Consider the following 18,625-nt stretch of genomic DNA (forward strand, 5'->3'; position numbering starts at 1 on the left):
AACTTGCTTGAAATTTTTACTGGTTACTTACCTGTGTGAAATAGTTGAAATGTTGACCTAACTCTTAAAACACTCTGTAAGAATATATAAGTTTGAAGATGTTGGAATAGTGATTTTATTTTACTTCAGACTCTTTTTGAGCGTCAAGTAATATAATGTAGTTGAATTTCCCTTTAAAGTGAAACGATAAATACACAAGCAAAAATACGTGCCAAGAATACATTAATAGATAATTTACTTCTGCAGAAAGCCGTTGCTAAGCATTTTATATTTAATATTTCAAAGTCTTCTAACATTTCTAGTATGTTAATCTAAGTGACTAGCTTGGAGATTTGTTTATGGATTTAACATATGTTCTACTGATGACATTTGTTTATCACCACAGAATTAGAATCTCTAGTAGACACCAATTGTAATTACTCATTTACAGTTACGTTTTCTGTTATGTTACGAAGGTTGGTAAACAGATTCCTATGTCCTTTATTTGTTGAATGATTTCAATAAGAATGAAAGCGTTTTAAATAACACTTTAGTTTCATCTTCGACTCAAAGTTTCACGATATTTGCACATGCCTCTTAATCTTATTTTGTTCTAAAAGTTATAAAACCAACACAAGGCTCAATTTTCTTTTTAACTGGGGAAGCCATTACTTGATAATGGACATTTAAGAGTTATCTTCATAAAGAAGCAGATATTTTAGTTTTAAAAGAATGCTTTGCAAATGGGTGTATATACCGTATTTTCCGGTTAATAAGCCGAATCGCCGAATAAGCCGAGGCCAATTTTTAGCTCTGAAAATGAGGGTTTTTGCTTATTACCGCCCAATAAGCCGAAGCCATTTTTAAGAAGTGACAAGTTTCTTAAAAATAATTTCTTAGTCTCGTTTCAGCGTCAGCATGCATGTTGTGTGTGATCATTGGCGTTCTGTAGTAAAGCAGAACGTGTCGTATTGAGACAGAGATGGAATCAATATGTCATTCGTTATTGGCTCCACTCACTGTAATTAGGTAACCAATGAAATTCCAGAAACAACGTTTCACTCTAGTCTTAACGTGCTTTGCTGATGGGACAAAATTACCGCCTATGGTAATTTTCAAAAGAAAAACATTTCCTAAGAAGAAATTTCCGAAAGGAGTGATCGGCCAATAAGCCGACCCCCAAAAATCAGGTCCAAAATATAGGGCCAGAAATTCGGCTTATTAGACAGAAAATACGGTAATAGAAAACGAAAACTTAGAAGACATAATCTAATCACACAGTGTGAGCCTCTTTTACTTTGTATTATACCATAATGCTAAGCTGTATACGTCACAAACTATTTTAAATAGCATTTATGAGTAGAAATGTACAAATATTTATCGTATCTTGAAACTGGAGTTCCACTCCCACCCCATAAAGTGGACTCGGAGAATGGTCAAAGCGATATGCATGCTTCTAGGCATTGCCTTATTAAAACATGCTTAGAACTCCTAATTACTTAAAATGCTATAACTACACGCACAACATCTGCACAAAAATTTCAAAAATTGCCTATCTGAGATAACTATGAATTTTATCCTTTCATAAATAATTAATTAAGGCATGAATAATTTTTCTAGGTTTTCATGTAAGCATCTCGTTTATATTACAATTTAAAATGTAATTATTTTTTTAAAAAATGTTCACTTATTCCAACAGTTAGAAACTCTGTGTTTGTCTCGCTTAGAACACAATGATCCCAACTCAAAGGGTCACACAGATATATTTACAAACTGGTATAAGTTAAATATTTGTCTATCTCGTATAACTATTATTTGGGATAATTGGTCATGTATACAACATTAAATTTTGACATAACTCACTTTAATAATTTTATCTGTATTTGGAAACTAAATGAGGATTATCTTTCTCTCTGTCTTTTGCAGAGATGAATATAAAGTTTTTTTGTCTACTTCAGCTGCCATTGCAATTACAACACAATTATTTATTTATTCACTTATGTTTTTGGTTTTCTCCCTTGCTATGGGCGTTTAAGTTGTGATATTTAAAGTTGTTTTGAAATCATGTTATTTTTATTCTCTTTTTCTTTGATTTAAATTTTATTTTAAACCGTAAACTTATTTTGTTTCTTGATTAAGTTTATTTGCTGTAAGTAGTTTTTAGAGTAACAATTATTCCTGGCATTATATTTTTATTTACAATCTTCCATTGCTTAATTAATTCCTAGTTTCTGTGGGAATCATTGCCCCACTCATGATTCACAGAGGTTCAATGTACCACTTAAGCTCCTCTATTAGCAGTATTTGTTTCTACAGGTAGCACAAAAAAGGTCCATATCCACCAGAAACCATTAAAACACATAGCTACGGTATCTGAACATGTATGATACGTTTGGTCTTGCTAGCCTGATAAGTGGAGGTACAAAAACAATTTCAAATATGACATCTATAATTTGAAAAATTAGATGTGAGATTTGGGTTCAACGATCCTGAAAATCTAGTCTGAAACCCCCATTGTTTCTTGATAACTTTGTGTGTGTGCATTTTAGCCGCCCCTGATAGCCCTTGGTGGGAGCTACGCCATGTAAATTACACTTGTATGCCACTCCTAGTCTGCTCGTGAAGTTTGGTGCTGTTAAATACAAAACTGTGGGAAAAGATGGGTAGACAAATATACCAATATACATCACAAGATGTACCAGGATCTCAAAAAAGTCCAAAAAACAAAATATGATTTCAGATCTGGTTCAACAACCTTAAAACCTACTCCTAGAGTTATGAGCGCATAACGCTTGGATCACGTTTGAGGCATTTTAGCCAATTTTGTTACTTCTGAGGTAAGAAAGCCGTGGACATACTTGCATACATACATGCATACTGAAACAGTATAGGATTTTTATTTTATTTTGTCTTGTATTTTGATTTATGATTTTAAAATTTTGTTCACTTTTTGTTGTATTTTTTTTTTCATTTCATTCACTTGTATTTTCAAAACCTTTGTCTTTACTTTATTCAGAATTTTCATTCTTGGTTTGTTTTGAATTTCACGCAGAGCTACACGAGGGTTATCTGCGCTAGCCGTCCCTAATTTTGCTGTGTAAGACTTGAGAAAAGGCAGCTAGTCATCACCACCTACCGCCAACTCTGGGGATACTCTTTTACCAACGAAAAGTGGGATTGACCATAACATTATAACGCCCCCACAGCTGAAAGGGCGAGCATGTTTGGTGTGACGGGGATTCGAACCCTCGACCCTCAGATTACGAGTCGAACGTCTAGTCAAGCTTTTTCGGGCTATCTGCTGAGTCCACAGAGGGATACCGAACACAGAGACATAGCGATTCTATATATTCCTTCTAGATTAGTAATGTTTTTATCGTAAATTTAATTTCTAGATATAAAAGTTATAGTCTAAGACTTATTATTGGCTAAATAAGTCTTGGTCATCTATGAAAAACAAAACAAAACTAGTTGAACTTTGAGAAAAAGCAAAGAAAAAAGCTGGTTTATTGTGTCTTTCTCTAGAGGGATAAAGTTTGAAAATGCATTTGGTCGATTGATGTATCATAGTCCGGGTGTGCTGAATCGTTAATAGAAGAGCTGGGAGTTCTAAAAGTAATTCTACTGAACATGCTCCGCACCTTTAACAGTTTATAAGTGTCAGTCAATCTCGTTGATCTGACAAAGAACTCAAAAAAGCCGTTGTGATGGATGCTGCTTATACTGTGGTAAATAATGGTTATATTAATCTCTGACTTGACCGCTTACTTAGCATTGAGATAAAAAGTTTCAAATCTTATTATGAAAAGGCAACTGCACTGAATTTGGAAGTACCTTAACGTATTCTATTCAACTCAGCCAGTGTCGAAATCAACAACCAGTGATGACAATGTTTTAACATCCATACATTTAAGATTTGTTGTTGTAATGCATATCAACAAAAGTAACATTGTTCATAAATAAAGAGGCAGGTTAGTGACACCTAACGGATCCACCCATTTCCTTCAAGGTGAGAATACAAAGAAGATGAGAAAGTTAATGTAAGTTACTCTATTAATACCTTTAGGTGTTTCTTAAACTTTCCAGCAGTTGGTTTGATAGATTCAGTGCCATATGGAAATAGAACAAGAACTTCGACAGTACACCGCGTTCATCTATGAAGAAAAACATTTTTGTTGTTGTTGACTGAAAATCACCTTCAATGTTGGGAAAGTTTTTTTTTATCAAAATACGCATTTTATCTTGACCTTATGACCCTTATTTTGATATAGCTTAACAAAGGCAATTTGTGTGGCTAAAATTTTAACACGGTAGTGGAAAAAAAAAAGAACAAACACATTTTTAACTTACTGAAAGTAGTTTATGGTTATATAAACATGCAATTCACACCAAAGCAAATGGGTCAGCCTTACCTAAGGCACAGAAAACAAAGAATAGTAAAGCAGAAACTTCATGTCGTTACTTCAGCCTCTCACCGATTTTTCTCCTTCCAGTGGCACAGCAGTATGTCTAAGACCCTACATCGCTAAAAACCTGGTTTCGATACCCGTGGTGGGCAGAGCACAGATAGCTTATTTTGTAGCTTTGTGCTTAATTCCAAACAAACACTAATATTACTTTTCACAAAAAAATGTCATATTACTGATTCACCATATGCCTTGATATTTTAGTGGGCCGGGTTTTGAACCCATAATTCACAGGTAAAACAAGTTTTGCACTTTCAGTTGTAGGCGAGTGACAATCGAAAGAATTATACGATTAAATGTAGTTGTGTAATTCAACTGGTGCTACTGACCACTTTTCTTTTGTCTGGTCAGTAATTCAAAATTAGGGACGGCTAAGCAAATACTGTTATGAATGCTAACAATAATAAATGCGCAAATTTTTACATACACTTTTAATTTGCCGACTACTTTTTCCTAGCAAAATATTTTAGTCTCTGGTAAGCAAGCGAACCATATCTATGTGCTCGATGTATTTTATTTATGGCGCATTTCCTTTTCAATAGCTTGTCTTTTCGAATTTCGCGCAAAGCTACGCAAGGGCTATTTGCGCTAGCCGTTCCTAATTTAGTAGTGAAAGGCTAGAGAGAAGGCAGCTATTCATCCGCCCACCGTCAACTCTTGGGCTACACTTTTACCAACGACTGTGATTGATTGTAACATTATAATGCCCTCACGATTGAAAGAGCGAGTATGTTTAGAGGGACGGAGATTCAAACCCTCGACCCTCAGGTTGCATGTCGAGCGCTATAATCATTTGACCATGCTGGGCCCTCTTTGAATAGCAAAAATGTAAGTATATAGTGGCACTGTCATTGGAATCATTGGATAGTATAAATGAGGGTTCTCTTCTCTTTTATTGTTCTTTACAATGAAGCATGAAAAACCAGACAAGGTTCTTTCAGAATGTCTGATCTACATATTTATGATAAAAATAAATCAATTATTTCATATTTATTCGTGACATTCGACACAAATAATCATTTTTAAACGTTTATTTCTAGCTATTAAAAATATCATAAATAGATATTTATCACTGACAGTAAAAAATATATATACCATTTTCTGTGCGATTTTCTTCAGAGTGTTAAAATTAATAACTTGTGATCTCCAAAAATCGAATATTTTCAAACGCCTAACGCAGTTTTAGAGGTATTAAAGTAACAAACTATCCCGTTATCAGGTTTATAGGCCAAGACAAAGAAAGTCATTATGGTGCTGGATGCCACCTGACAGGCTACCTACCCTCTGATCACTAGTTGAAAATTAGGGACGGCTATATCTGAATATCTGAAACAGGGGTCTCTGACCTCACCATTTATTAAACGTGCACACAAACCACAGTTGAAGTTGAAAATTCAAATTTAGATTTTGCGAAAATGAAAGAATAATTAGGACTAAGCGTTTAGATTAACTAAATCAAACATTATTAACGGCACTGACATAATCTGATGTAATGTGTTATTCGCAAGCGCTTCTTTAAAATTGCCGCAGTTTCTTTACAACATATTTTTAGTTCGTCAGTAACTGTTAAACAAAATTTCTTTGAAACATTTACTTTCTTCCATGGATGTGAAGCCTTGCTTTAAATTATTTTATCAAGATTTCAAATTTATTTTGCACGAAACACCATCTATATCGCGTGCAAAAGCTATATTCATTCCTTCTACCTAACTTCAGTTTTAGCCAAACAGAGGGGCCTGGCATGGCCTAGCGCGTTAAGGCGTGCGCTTCCTCATCTGAGGGTCACGGGTTCGCGCCCGAGTCGTGCCAAACATGCTCGCCCTCCCAGCCGTGGGGGCGTTATAATGTGACGGTCAATCCCACTTTTCGTTGGTAAAAGAGTAGCCTAAGAGTTGGCGGTGGGTGGTGATGACTAGCTGCCTTCCCTCTAGTCTTACACTGCTAAATTAGGGACGGCTAGCACAGATAACCCTCGAGTAGCTTTGTGCGAAATTCCAAAACAAACAAAAGCCAAACAGAGAAAGTGTTTTCGGAATACTTTGTGATACATGTATGTAAACTGAAGGAAACACATTGATAAATGCATTGTCTTCACTCTATGAATATTTTTTGTTGTGGTTATGTTATTATTCTATGTTCTATATTCTGTGTATTTATACATATATAAGTATATTATTATTTTTCTTTTCAGTCGAACTATTAGAAAATACTATTTACTCTCAAATACAACATTTTTCATGTTATTAACCATGGTATTCTCTGTCTATCTGTGTGTTATCTCCACGTTTTACCAAGTTAATTCTAACTGATTAGTGTATTATCTATACTGTATCAGCAAATTATTCAGAAGTTATCATTGTGTTACTTCTACTTTATGAACAAGTTATCCACAATACTTTCATTATGTTACCTTTGTTTTGTAAACATGTTATTCCCAACTTAGTACTGTGTTAGTTATCCTTATAAATAAGTTATTCACAGCACATTAATGTCTTAGCTCTATTTTATGAATGTGTTAAGTACCCAACTGGTCTTTGTATCTCTGAATAATGAAAGTATTATCCCTAACTTGTAAGGGTGCTAGCTACACTCTATTCACGTTTTGTCCCAACTTATCAGAGTTTTATGTCTATTTTATAAACGTGTTATTTCAATTTATCACTAGGTTAGATCTACTTTACAAACAAATTATCAGTGTCTTAGTTATATTTTTGAACGTATTTTTTCTCAGCTTATCAGTTTGTTGTTTATATTTCATTTGTATGCTGTGTTCAGTTTATCAGTGTGTTATACCTGCTTTGTTTACGTGTTGTCCATTATGTATCCGTTTGTTATTTATAGTTTGTAAGCGTTTTGTCTCTAGCTTAAAAATTTGTTATAACTTACTTTTTATACCCAAATTACCATTGTTATCTTTAACCTGGGCCTGGCATGGCCTAGCGCGTTAAGGCGTGCGCTTCGTAATCTGAGGGTCGCGGGTTCGCGCCCGAGTCGCGCCCCTCGACCCTCATGCTCGCCCTCCCAGCCGTGAGGGCGTTATAATGTGACGGTCAATCCCACTTTTCGTTGGTAAAAGAGTAGCCCAAGAGTTAGCGGTGGGTGGTGATGACTATCTGTTTTCCCTCTAGTCTCACAGTGCTAAATTAGGAACGGCTAGTGCAGATACCCCTGGTAGCTTTGTGCGAAATTCAAAACAAACCAAGCCTAAATCTAGTGCCCGGCATAGCCAGGTGGTTAAGATACTCGACTTGTAAGCTGAGGGTCGCGGGTTCGAATCATAGTCACACCATACATGCTCGCCCTCCCAGCCGTGAGAGCGTTATAATGTGACGGTCAATCCCACTTTTCGTTGGTAAAAGAGTAGCCCAAGAGTTGGCGGTGGGTGGTGATGACTATCTGTTTTCCCTCTAGTCTCACAGTGCTAAATTAGGAACGGCTAGTGCAGATACCCCTGGTAGCTTTGTGCGAAATTCAAAACAAACCAAGCCTAAATCTAGTGCCCGGCATAGCCAGGTGGTTAAGATACTCGACTTGTAAGCTGAGGGTCGCGGGTTCGAATCATAGTCACACCACACATGCTCGCCCTCCCAGCCGTGAGAGCGTTATAATGTGACGGTCAATCCCACTTTTCGTTGGTAAAAGAGTAGCCCAAGAGTTGGCGGTGGGTGGTGATGACTATCTGTTTTCCCTCTAGTCTCACAGTGCTAAATTAGGGACGGCTAACACAGATAGCCCTCGAGTAGCTTTGTGCGAAGTTCCAAAGAAAGAAAATCTTTAACCTTTCAGTATGCTATTAACACTTACGTGTTAACCTGACTACCTCCACTTTATTCTTCATACATTTTACCTGGCTTATTGCTGTGTTAAAACTACTTTATTTATGTATTTTTTCCAACTTATCACTTTATTATTTTTGGATTATTATTGTCTTATTCCAAACTTATTGGAATGTTATATCCACTTTTTTCACTTGTTATCCACAACTTATCATTGTCTTATCTGCTATATATGAGCTTGTTCTCTCCGTCTTCATCTAATAAATTGTTTATATCTTACTTATGAGCTTTTAACTTCACTTTAGCGTGATATAACCATTTTATTCACATGCTTATCTGTAAATATGTTATTATCATACCTTAGTTTTGAGCAAGAACATTATATTTCTGTTTTATAAAAACATTATCTTCATTTCGAATTAGATAAGGTTATACGCTATTATATTCATGGCTGATCAAACACTTGAATGTTAAGTAGCTTTAAAACTTTAGAAAATGGACAGAAAAAAGTCATTGTTCATTACAAATGGAACACTTGTAATTGATCCTTGTTTGAAAATATCACTTAAAACGAACATAAGTTTATAATTTTGATCGTTACCAAATAACTTTCTCATTGTTGAGATAAATGTCAGTACGAAGATTTATGACCTCGGTTTTTACAGCAATAGGCGTCCTACTTTGATTGTTGCCCGATCTAACTAAGGGTCTACCTAAGCTTAGATCAGAAGATAAGCCAAACAAAAATCTATAGTTAACAATAAATATATCCCAGTCGTTTTATTATTGGTACGAATAAAATAATGAAGTAATTTTTTTTTAATTTTTTTGGGGGAAAATGTTGAAAATTATTCAAACACGTGACTTAAATAAATAATAATAACTGTTGTTAAAACACTTACATATCGCTAATGATATTATACATGAAATAATTTATCACTTACGTGATATGTCAAGAGAAAATAAACATCGTCAAACTGTTTATTTGATGTTACAGACTGGAGATCGAGTGTAATGACGAAGTATTAAACAATTAATAGGATACTCAGTACAAATGAAGATAAATACACGTCATATACTACAAATAAAAAATTCAAAACATCAAATTAAATTAACTTTAAAATAATTTTACTCTGACAGTGATTCAGAACTATGCTCTTTATAGGTTGTGTTTAAAAACTTCCTTAAAATAGGCCTTTTTAGGGACAATGTCTAAATGTTAATAAGACTAAGACCTTCATCATATTGTATTTATTTATTTTTAAATCGAATCTTTGTCACACCAAAGATCCTCGCCATTTCACCCGTGGGTGCATTATATTGTGAAGGTCAATCCCACTATTCGATGGTAAAAGAGAAGCCCAAGAGTTGGCGGTGGATGGTGATGACTAGCTGCCTTCCCTCTAGTCTCCCACTGCTAAATTAGGGACGGCTAGCACAGATAGCGCTCAAGTAGTTTTTCGCGAAATTCAAAAAACAAACAAACAATCATATACATAAACACATTTTTAAAACAAGTCAAAACAAGAAGGAAGAATAATAATCTGAAATATTCTCGCTTTCATTCACACAGTTGAACTTTATATTTATTTGTACAAATGATTTCAACATAAAAAAGCTAATCGTACATGTTTCAAACGCTAGGTACGAGGATTGGTCCTATGGTGGCGCTGTGAATTAATGAGCTGGCGAACCGAATGAATCCACAACCTACCACAAAATATTCTTGGAACTGTAAGTGTGGTTGCATTATGAGAGTGAAAGTCACCATCCTTAGCATGGATGGTGGGCGGTAGAAGAGTGACTGCCCTCCCTTTGGTTAGACCCGGCATGGCCAAGTGGGTTAAGGCGTTCGACTCGTAATCTGAGGATCGCGGGTTTGAATCCCCGTCGCATCAAACGTGCTTGCCCTTTTAGCTGTGGTGGCGTTATATTGTGATAGTCAATTCCACTATTCGTTGTTAAAAGAGTAGCCCAAGAGTTGGCGGTGTATGGTGATGTCTAGCTGCCTTCCCTCTAGTCTTACACTGCTAAATTATAAACGGCTAGCGCAGATAGCCCTCGTGTAGCTTTGCGTGAACTTAAAAACAAACAAACAATGTCTTTAAAACTAGACCCTTCATTAGATGGTATCTAAAGTAGTTACAACTGAAGTCTTCATCAGCTGGTGTGTATACGTCGTTAGATCTAGGGTCTTCATCAGATGGTGCCTAATTGTCATTAAAACAAGGACTTTCATCAGGTAATGTTTAAGTCTTTAAATACAGAAGGCTTCATCAGCAAATGTCTAAATATTTATAACATTAGGACCTTCATCATCTAGTGTCTAAGTGTCTTCATCAACTAGTTTTGCTACTTTTTATACTTATTTTCGTTACAGTTAATGGAATATTTGTAGAGTTTTGTAACTGTTTGAATAAACTTTCCTGTAATACTTATCAATATTAAGTTTACTGTTTGCGCGTGCAATTTTTTAGCAACAAGAAGATGACGTGCTGATTGCATTCTAATATGCTAGTGTTTAATATCAGAAAGATGGCGTGCTACTTGCATTTCAATCTTTTTCACATTAAGTTAAATTAATACATAAACACTGATGCAATGATATCTAAACTTCTCACGTATTATTTTGTAATCAACTGCACGGTGTTCACCTCATGGTCGTAACTTAATGGCTACTTTATAATAATTAACTTGAAGGGGGGTCCTTCAAATGAATCTTTGTAGCTTCCTCTGTCGTATTTAGATACAATGAATGTTCTTTATTCTTGACCACATCGTTCGTTGTCCTTGATTTTCTACTGGGTTCTACAAGTCTAATGATATTGAAGGTTAATCTCCCAACTGTATGGCAATTTTTTTATAGATATAATATAAGTTATGACTGTGACCACTTGGCACAGCAATGTAATGTTTTAAACACGGTTATTATCAACCACGTGGATAGCTAGTTCGCCTAAGTGCAGCGCTTGGCATGAGGCCAGCCTTCTTCGTTCATTCTTCGTAAAACCTTTAGTCAGTGGTATTGGGATTTTTTCCCACCATAACACTGAAGAAAAGGAATAATGCCTCCAGCAACGCTGGCCTAGCCGCTCAAAGTTATCATTATACACAAATGATATACTAAAGTAATGAGGATGTGTGATTAGAATTACAGTGTGAGCGTTACTGTTGTTGCAATGTTATATCCAGACGGAGTAATCATAAGAAATTCAATATTAAACAGGTTGAGTATTTTATTTTCGAAATGTCAGATAAAAACTGGTTTAGACAGCCTGTGTTTAGGTATCAAGAATAAAGTTGCAGTGTGAAGCATTGTTAAAGATGGCTGGTATATAGTGTAGTTATAGTTCCATTACTGGAATGTTCTGTTTTTTTTTTTTATTATTTATGAAACTGTGATTTAGTTAACGCCTTTATTAATAAAATTCTATATGACTTTCATAAGTCAATTTATAAACATTCAACAACCCACACTTATAATGAAGTTTTCAGTTAAAGATTTTAATAAATAAACATGTGACCATTATTATATATTTAGATATGTTTAATGAAGATTATAAACGCTTTCTTGGTAAATTATTACATTAATTTTATTAAACAAGGCTAATAGAGTTCTATGATGATAACACAGTGCTTAGTACAAAAATGTTCTGAGTATCAAACATGCTCCCAAAATATCGCAAAACTGACGTTTCCTTCGGAGAAATCAAATACAACGTATTTGATTTTTTTTACTACTTCAAACATCTTCAACGATCTGATACAGTAGTTTGACACAGTAACAATATTAATTATGTGTGGTGTTGAAACCATTTCGGTGCTTTAGAAGAACACCGTTTTACCAGCGGACACCATTTATGGTACAGAATTTCAAGATGTTCCCGTGACAGGGATTTTGGCTTTTTTTTGCTACTAGTAGTTGAATCCATTGTAGTATATAAATAAGTCAGAGTACAATAATTATTAAGAAATACATAATTATCTTAATGACATGGAATGTGTGTTTCGGGTATTTGCACAAAGCTACACAAGTACTGTCTCCCTAATATTTGACTCTGGAGGGGAACCAGACAATAACGATACAAAGATCTAATATTTTGCAATTCTAATCGAATAGTGGAATTATACCGTCACCCTTATAACTCACCCATCGCCTCAAATTCTAGCGCGTTAAGGCGTGCGCTTCGTAATCTGAGGGTCGCGGGTTCGCGCCCGAGTCGCGCCAAACATGCTCTCCCTCCCAGCCGTGGGGGCATTATAATGTGATGGTCAATCCCACTATTCGTTGGTAAAAGAGTAGCCTAAGAGTTGGCGGTGGGTGGTGATGACTAGCTGCCTTTCCTCTAGTCTTACACTGCTAAATTAGGGACGGCTAGCGCAGATAGCCCTCGAGTAGATTTGTACGAAATTCCAAAAACCAAATCAAACCAAACCTGTTCCATAAAGAATTATAATTATAAATAAATCAAGTGTTTGTACAGTCCAGTGTAATCATGACTTATGATAATTGCTATAAAGATCATTAGCTAAAGATTATCTTACATTTCTTCCGCAGTTATACCACCCATAGTTTATATACTATATATAGATGTTATGTTTCATGATTCATTTTCTGGTAGTCGACTCGATATTAAATATGCAATCTCTTTAAACAACGGTTCATGATTCTCATATGCTAATTAGTGTCAGTGCTAATTAGATTGAACATCCTAAAAACCAAAGAAACAACCATTTATCTAATTTTGTGATTGTATATCGAAAGCTTTATTCTAATTTTGTGATTGTATACCGAAAGCTTTATTCTAATTTTGTGATTGTATACCGAAAGCTTTATTCTAATTTTGTGATAGTATACCGAAAGCTTCATTCTTCTAGCTGTAGTTCAATGAATAGAAATCACAAATATAAAAACTAACATGGTTTAGATGGTTTTACCGGTATTCTCGTATAGCTTTAACAGAACGTCATACCAGTAGCACATCTGTGAAATGACTCAATTAATACCGTTTAACAGATTAGTCTTTACAGGTCATTTTATGAATATGCACGTGCTGAGGTTACAAAGCTTTTATAATAATGTCAACCCTAACGACTGAGGAAGTTACCGAGATGAACATAAGATATGAGATTTTATTAACACAATCTAACTTAATGGGGGAAAAAAAATGTGTATGAATATTCCTACTCGGTTACGTTTATTAATCTGTTGCGTTAAAGACCAGTAGTGTAAAAACTGTGTAAGCATACATTTAGTATTTGCTAAATTTTACTCTTGTGTTTACTCTTTATATTGAGTTGTTTAAATGGTATCCGATACTGTGTAAAATAAAACCTGATTCATTAAGTTGTGAAAAGATTTGGTAACAATAAATGTTTTAACAGATGTAACAGTTGTAATCTATTCGACAGAATGTTCAAATTTTTTATACCTTTTTCCTGGTAGTTGATGCACATTATAATTCCTAAGTTTTTATTAATTTTTATGCACATAAATAATTAATTGTTGATTGCTAATACAATTAACAGCCTTGATTTGATTGAATTTATAAGCTCATTTATTTAGTCAAAAGAGTTGGCTTATTACAAAAGAATACATAAAGAATCGAGCGCATTAACCATATGACCCTGGCGGGCCTTTGTAATACTTATGTGCCTGTTTTTACACACTTAGTAATATACATGACTCTTTTTACACAGAGCAACAAGGATATGTTTAGTATTGCACATTCACCTGTTTTTGCAGAGAGCAACGAGTCTTTTTATCTGTGAATAATTGGTCAATACGGCTAATGATCATGTCTATTCAACCTTCATTATGTAGAACTACTATGACATGTTATATTGTTAGTTATATGTTTAATGTTGGAATTTCTTGATAATTACAGAAAGCTGTTTTGTTTTGGCAGTTAGGGGAAACTGTGTATTTTTATGATTTGATGTAACGTTAAGTTCACATTAGTCCTAGACTTATCTAGAACAAGGCTTAGTTATATAAATAGATCAGTGAAGTATCAAAAAAGACAACTGAGACAAGAGAGGGTTATCGCGCAACTTCGAGAAAGTGGATTGATTATATATTTGTCCATCTACTGTTGTTAGACAAGGTTATAACATTATTTCTAAAGGCAGACTTACAAAATATAAAAGTCCATAAAGACGTATTGAGGAAAATACGAATTGATTTATCCTTCTAAAGTGACCTTAATTAGCTTGATATTGTTTTCACCAGACAATTAAAGAACTATATAAAAAAAGCAGTATTACAACAATAATTGGTCAGTGGGAACTAAGTGAAATATGAAATGCAGTTTTTACTGCAACTTTGCTAAATTATTTACTTAGATTTGTTTTTCCTCACACGTATATTGTTACTAACGTACTAATACTTCTTGAAAGTAAAAGAATACGTAAAGATAAAAATGTTAGTGGGATAATACACATTAGGATTATTTATATTTTCTTTTTAACAAAGGACACCAGAAATGTTTCAACACCAGATTACCTAATTTACCTGACGGGATTATTAAACAAATGCCCACATGATCATTTTTCAAAGTATTTGTCAATATTCTTAAGAACATGTTTACATTTTAATTGCTTATTTCCGATAATCTTTATGTATTAGTTCGATTTAATAAAGATAGCCTAATTTCTTTTTTATTTTTAGACCTCACTTCATTTGTCTTCCAGCTTCCAATTCTACTATTAAATATTAATAAATATCTTGAAAGATGTTTGTTTATCTTTGATATCAAACTAAAAGACACGCAGCTGGTGTTCATTCGCCATTGTTCGAACGGATTATATCGATAATTTGTTACATAGGCCTTTAATGATAGATTATCAGTATAATTCTAGTGATGGACGGGCTAGTGTTCTTTTCTTAATGAATTTTAGTTTTTTTTAAATTACTTTTTGCCACGCTCACTATTTGACGTCGTGTGTTCCTCGTTGCAAACACAGTAACGCTATTCCACGTATTTAAATTTCATGCATTAGTAGGGAGACTTTATGAATGGATCTTAGTATCAACCTACTGGTGTTTTTGTGTTTTGAAAGTATTTCATTTTATCTACAACTAGTTTCATTGCGTTTCTTAGTAATGTTCAAAGTAATCTTTAATATTTAATTTTACATCAGCATATGGGTTTAAGACTAGCTTGGGTTACATACGCAGATCAAACCTTGTGAGAAATTAAAATTAGAGTAATTAAAAGTTGTTACCATCGAAGGCCCTAACGAACCAATACACTCTAATCACTGTATTTGTTGAGTTTCCGGTACAACGATTTCGGTCACTGTGGATTTCTAGACAGTTAGTTATTCAAACTTTCATTTAAAAGTTTTTAAATTACTTACCTCCTGATTTTAGTAGTTAGATTATTTTTGTCAATTATGCGTGAAACAGGGGTCTGCTGTGAAAGCGTAATGAATTACTTTCAACAACTATACAATCGTTTTTTTAAACCCGATGATTCAAAAAATTGCCAAGTACAGGGATTGGCTTGTTTTGAATTTCGCGCAAACACTACACGAGGGCTACTTGCGCTAGCCTTCTCTAATTTTACAGTGTGAAATCAGAGGGAAGGCAGCTAGTCGTCACCACCCACTACTGCCAATTCGTGGGGTACTTTTTTACCAACAAATAGGGGCAATAACCGTCACATTATAAATCCACTACGGCTGAAATGGTTATGCATGTTTGGTGTAACGGGAATTCGAACCCGTAGCCCTGAGATTACGAGTCAGTTGCCTTAATCACTCGGTCATGCCGGGGCGCAAAGTACCGGAAGATAATTAATTTAAGAATGTGTAAATATTTTTCGATTTTATATCCTTACACTCAGAAAGTTATTTCAATTTAAATCCTAGAAACTACACTTAGTTTCAGACCAAAGAAAAACTTGGTACATTTCCACACACGTTTTCAGTCGTTTCTATTTTCTCTTGGTATTTCCGTCAGGATCTATTGACTCGTCACACGATAGGTTACGCAGTTTTATAAAAATACACCACCTGTGACAGGGCTTTCCTTTTATTTTTGTAGTTTTTGCGTGAAGTTGTTTTGTTTGTTTGTTTTTCTTGATAAAGTACGCACATTGTATCAGTTATACATAAAAAACGTGAACAAATTAGAAAAAAAATATTGTTTATTTATTTATAATACAACTTAATTACAAATGTTAAACAAACCCATAAAATACACGATGGCCCCTTGCCCTGCTGTACAAAGCTTCACTTTGAAAAAGTAATTCTTGACTAGAATTATAGCAGCTTTTAATTATATTCAAAAAAGAAATATATTTTACTTGTTCTTTAACAATGTATTTTCAATCTAATTAGGTAAATCTAAGGATTCATTGCTTATATCTCAACATCTTGTACTCTACATGTTACATTTTTGATATGACTGGATAACTCCAAGATTGCTTGTAACTAAATTTTAGGCACTGAATAGTACAAAATATAAAATAAATTTGAAATTTGTTTCATAATGGGCAGTATAAAATAATGCACTAATAAAAATCCAAGTACCTTCATGCTAACATGATCAACTTACACGATATGAACATCTTCGGCTAAAAACACAATAAAGTCCCATCTCAAGGTTTTGATTGTAGCAAATTACGTTGTAAAATGCAGAGGTTGTAGCTTTAACTTTATTTGCTAATACTTCATAGAAGCATCAGAAACTTACAGAATAACAAAAAGCTTCGATAACACAAAAAATAATTTTAACAGTAACACAAAAAAGTAACACTCTGTTATGAAATAAGCGGGTTTCCTCCGCAAGATGACGTCATCAACGAAGAGTGGAAATGGTGAAAATTCGTTTATATTTCTCTCTTAAAAGTGTCTTTGATTTAAGGAACTCTTTCATTTTATATAAAGGTAGATAGTCTTACCATTGCAAGTTTAGTGCGATATCCGAGTTAAAGAAATATAATTTTATAAAGTCACTTATTTTGATCTCAATAAAATACAAAATTGAGCAATTATTTTTTAATCAAGACCTATGATTTAAAATGTGTTTTCCTTCTAAAATTTGACCATTTGTTGTTCCGTACTGCACCATCATGTGGTCTAAAATACCATAAAGAAGAGGAGAACGAGAGTTTCCAGTCTCTGCAACTGCATTGCAGGTCTTTGCACCAGAGGGCGACACTAGTTGTAAACTTTCTTCTTTATCCTTCTTCTTCATCAGGGCGATCCCATTATTTTTTTGATAACAATTCTGGCAGGATCCATGATTGAGCATATTGGCAGATATAGGAAAATGTTTGGCACATTGGGAGCAACGTTCTTGGAGTTCACCTAAAACGATATAAATAAATCTTTAGCATTAAACGACTTGTTATTTAGTAAAAAACGCTGTGTGGTGAAAATTTGTGGATTATCATATAGGTGGAGGATCTTCATGGGATTTACGAAACGTTTGAGTTATATTACTCACCAAGACTAATTTTAGACAAAGAACTTAAGTTTGGTTTAGGTTTTGTTTCAGATATAAACAAAGTAACCTCGAAGGAAAAAAGAGGTAGCTGACCGATAGCTGTAGTTAAGATAACCAGAAACATGTAAGAATGATTTTAATTTTCATCTGTTTAAGATATATATATAAAAATGATGTAGATTTTAACAGTTAGAAGCCTGATACACAAAACGGCAAATGATAACTGAGTTTTGGAGCTTTAAATCAAATACCGTTCAATGAGATGGTGTTTAAGTGTGAATTAGCTGACATTTGGAGCAGTCTGTAGTCTGAGTGCACTCTACCTACGATTAATAATAGATGGAAAAAAAATGATAAGCTGTAGAAATGTCTTAGAAAATTTTCCTAAGTTTCTAATTACTCTGTACCTTCCTGCTTTGCTGTAAACGTGAATATTTTTAACCCTGAATTGTACTGTTTGTATTCGTTCATTATTCTAGGAGAGCTGTTGCAAGGATGTCAAACTTGATATCATTCGTGATAGTTGTTTGAGAATGAGATCAAGGTTGACTTCTGGTAAGAGAAAATAAAGATACATTTTAGAAATGAACCTGTCTTTAAGCTGCCGGAGGAACCATATGATGGGATGTCAACTAGTCATCTGATCTCCAGAGGCCTCGCGTCGTGCCACTCTGTGCAAACTTGGCTTGTCCTTCAAGCTGTCTGTCCTTGCTCTAGTTTCGCCTCCAAAATGTTTCTTACGGTAATAACGCCTAAAAACATTGCCGTATCTTTTAAACGAGCCACTTACCTCCGCCTCTTACAAAACATTACACGGACAAAGACGGTAACAGTTTTTCTAACGAAAACCGGTGGTAGGAAAAACAAAAATACAACGAAAACAAATAACGCTGCGGTGAGTTCCCAAGACAGATGTGATTTCTTTCTCTAATGTTTCTCCAGAAAAT

General features: G+C 34.4%; 1 protein-coding gene across 3 annotated transcripts in view; it reads right to left on the bottom strand.

Annotated features, from left to right (window-relative positions):
• Positions 1 to 16,356: 16,356 nt before the first annotated feature.
• Positions 16,357 to 18,625, bottom strand: part of LOC143233077 (uncharacterized) — a 30,055-nt gene continuing 27,786 nt past the window's right edge. For all 3 annotated transcript variants that reach the window (XM_076468963.1, XM_076468961.1, XM_076468962.1), the window contains exon 8: positions 16,357 to 17,539. In XM_076468963.1, the coding sequence (XP_076325078.1) occupies positions 17,232 to 17,539 (308 nt within the window). In that variant the 3' untranslated portion in view covers positions 16,357 to 17,231. The remainder of the gene's footprint in view (positions 17,540 to 18,625) is intronic.

Source organism: Tachypleus tridentatus, chromosome 12 (genome assembly GCF_004210375.1).
Source record: "Tachypleus tridentatus isolate NWPU-2018 chromosome 12, ASM421037v1, whole genome shotgun sequence".
NCBI lineage: Eukaryota > Metazoa > Arthropoda > Merostomata > Xiphosura > Limulidae > Tachypleus > Tachypleus tridentatus.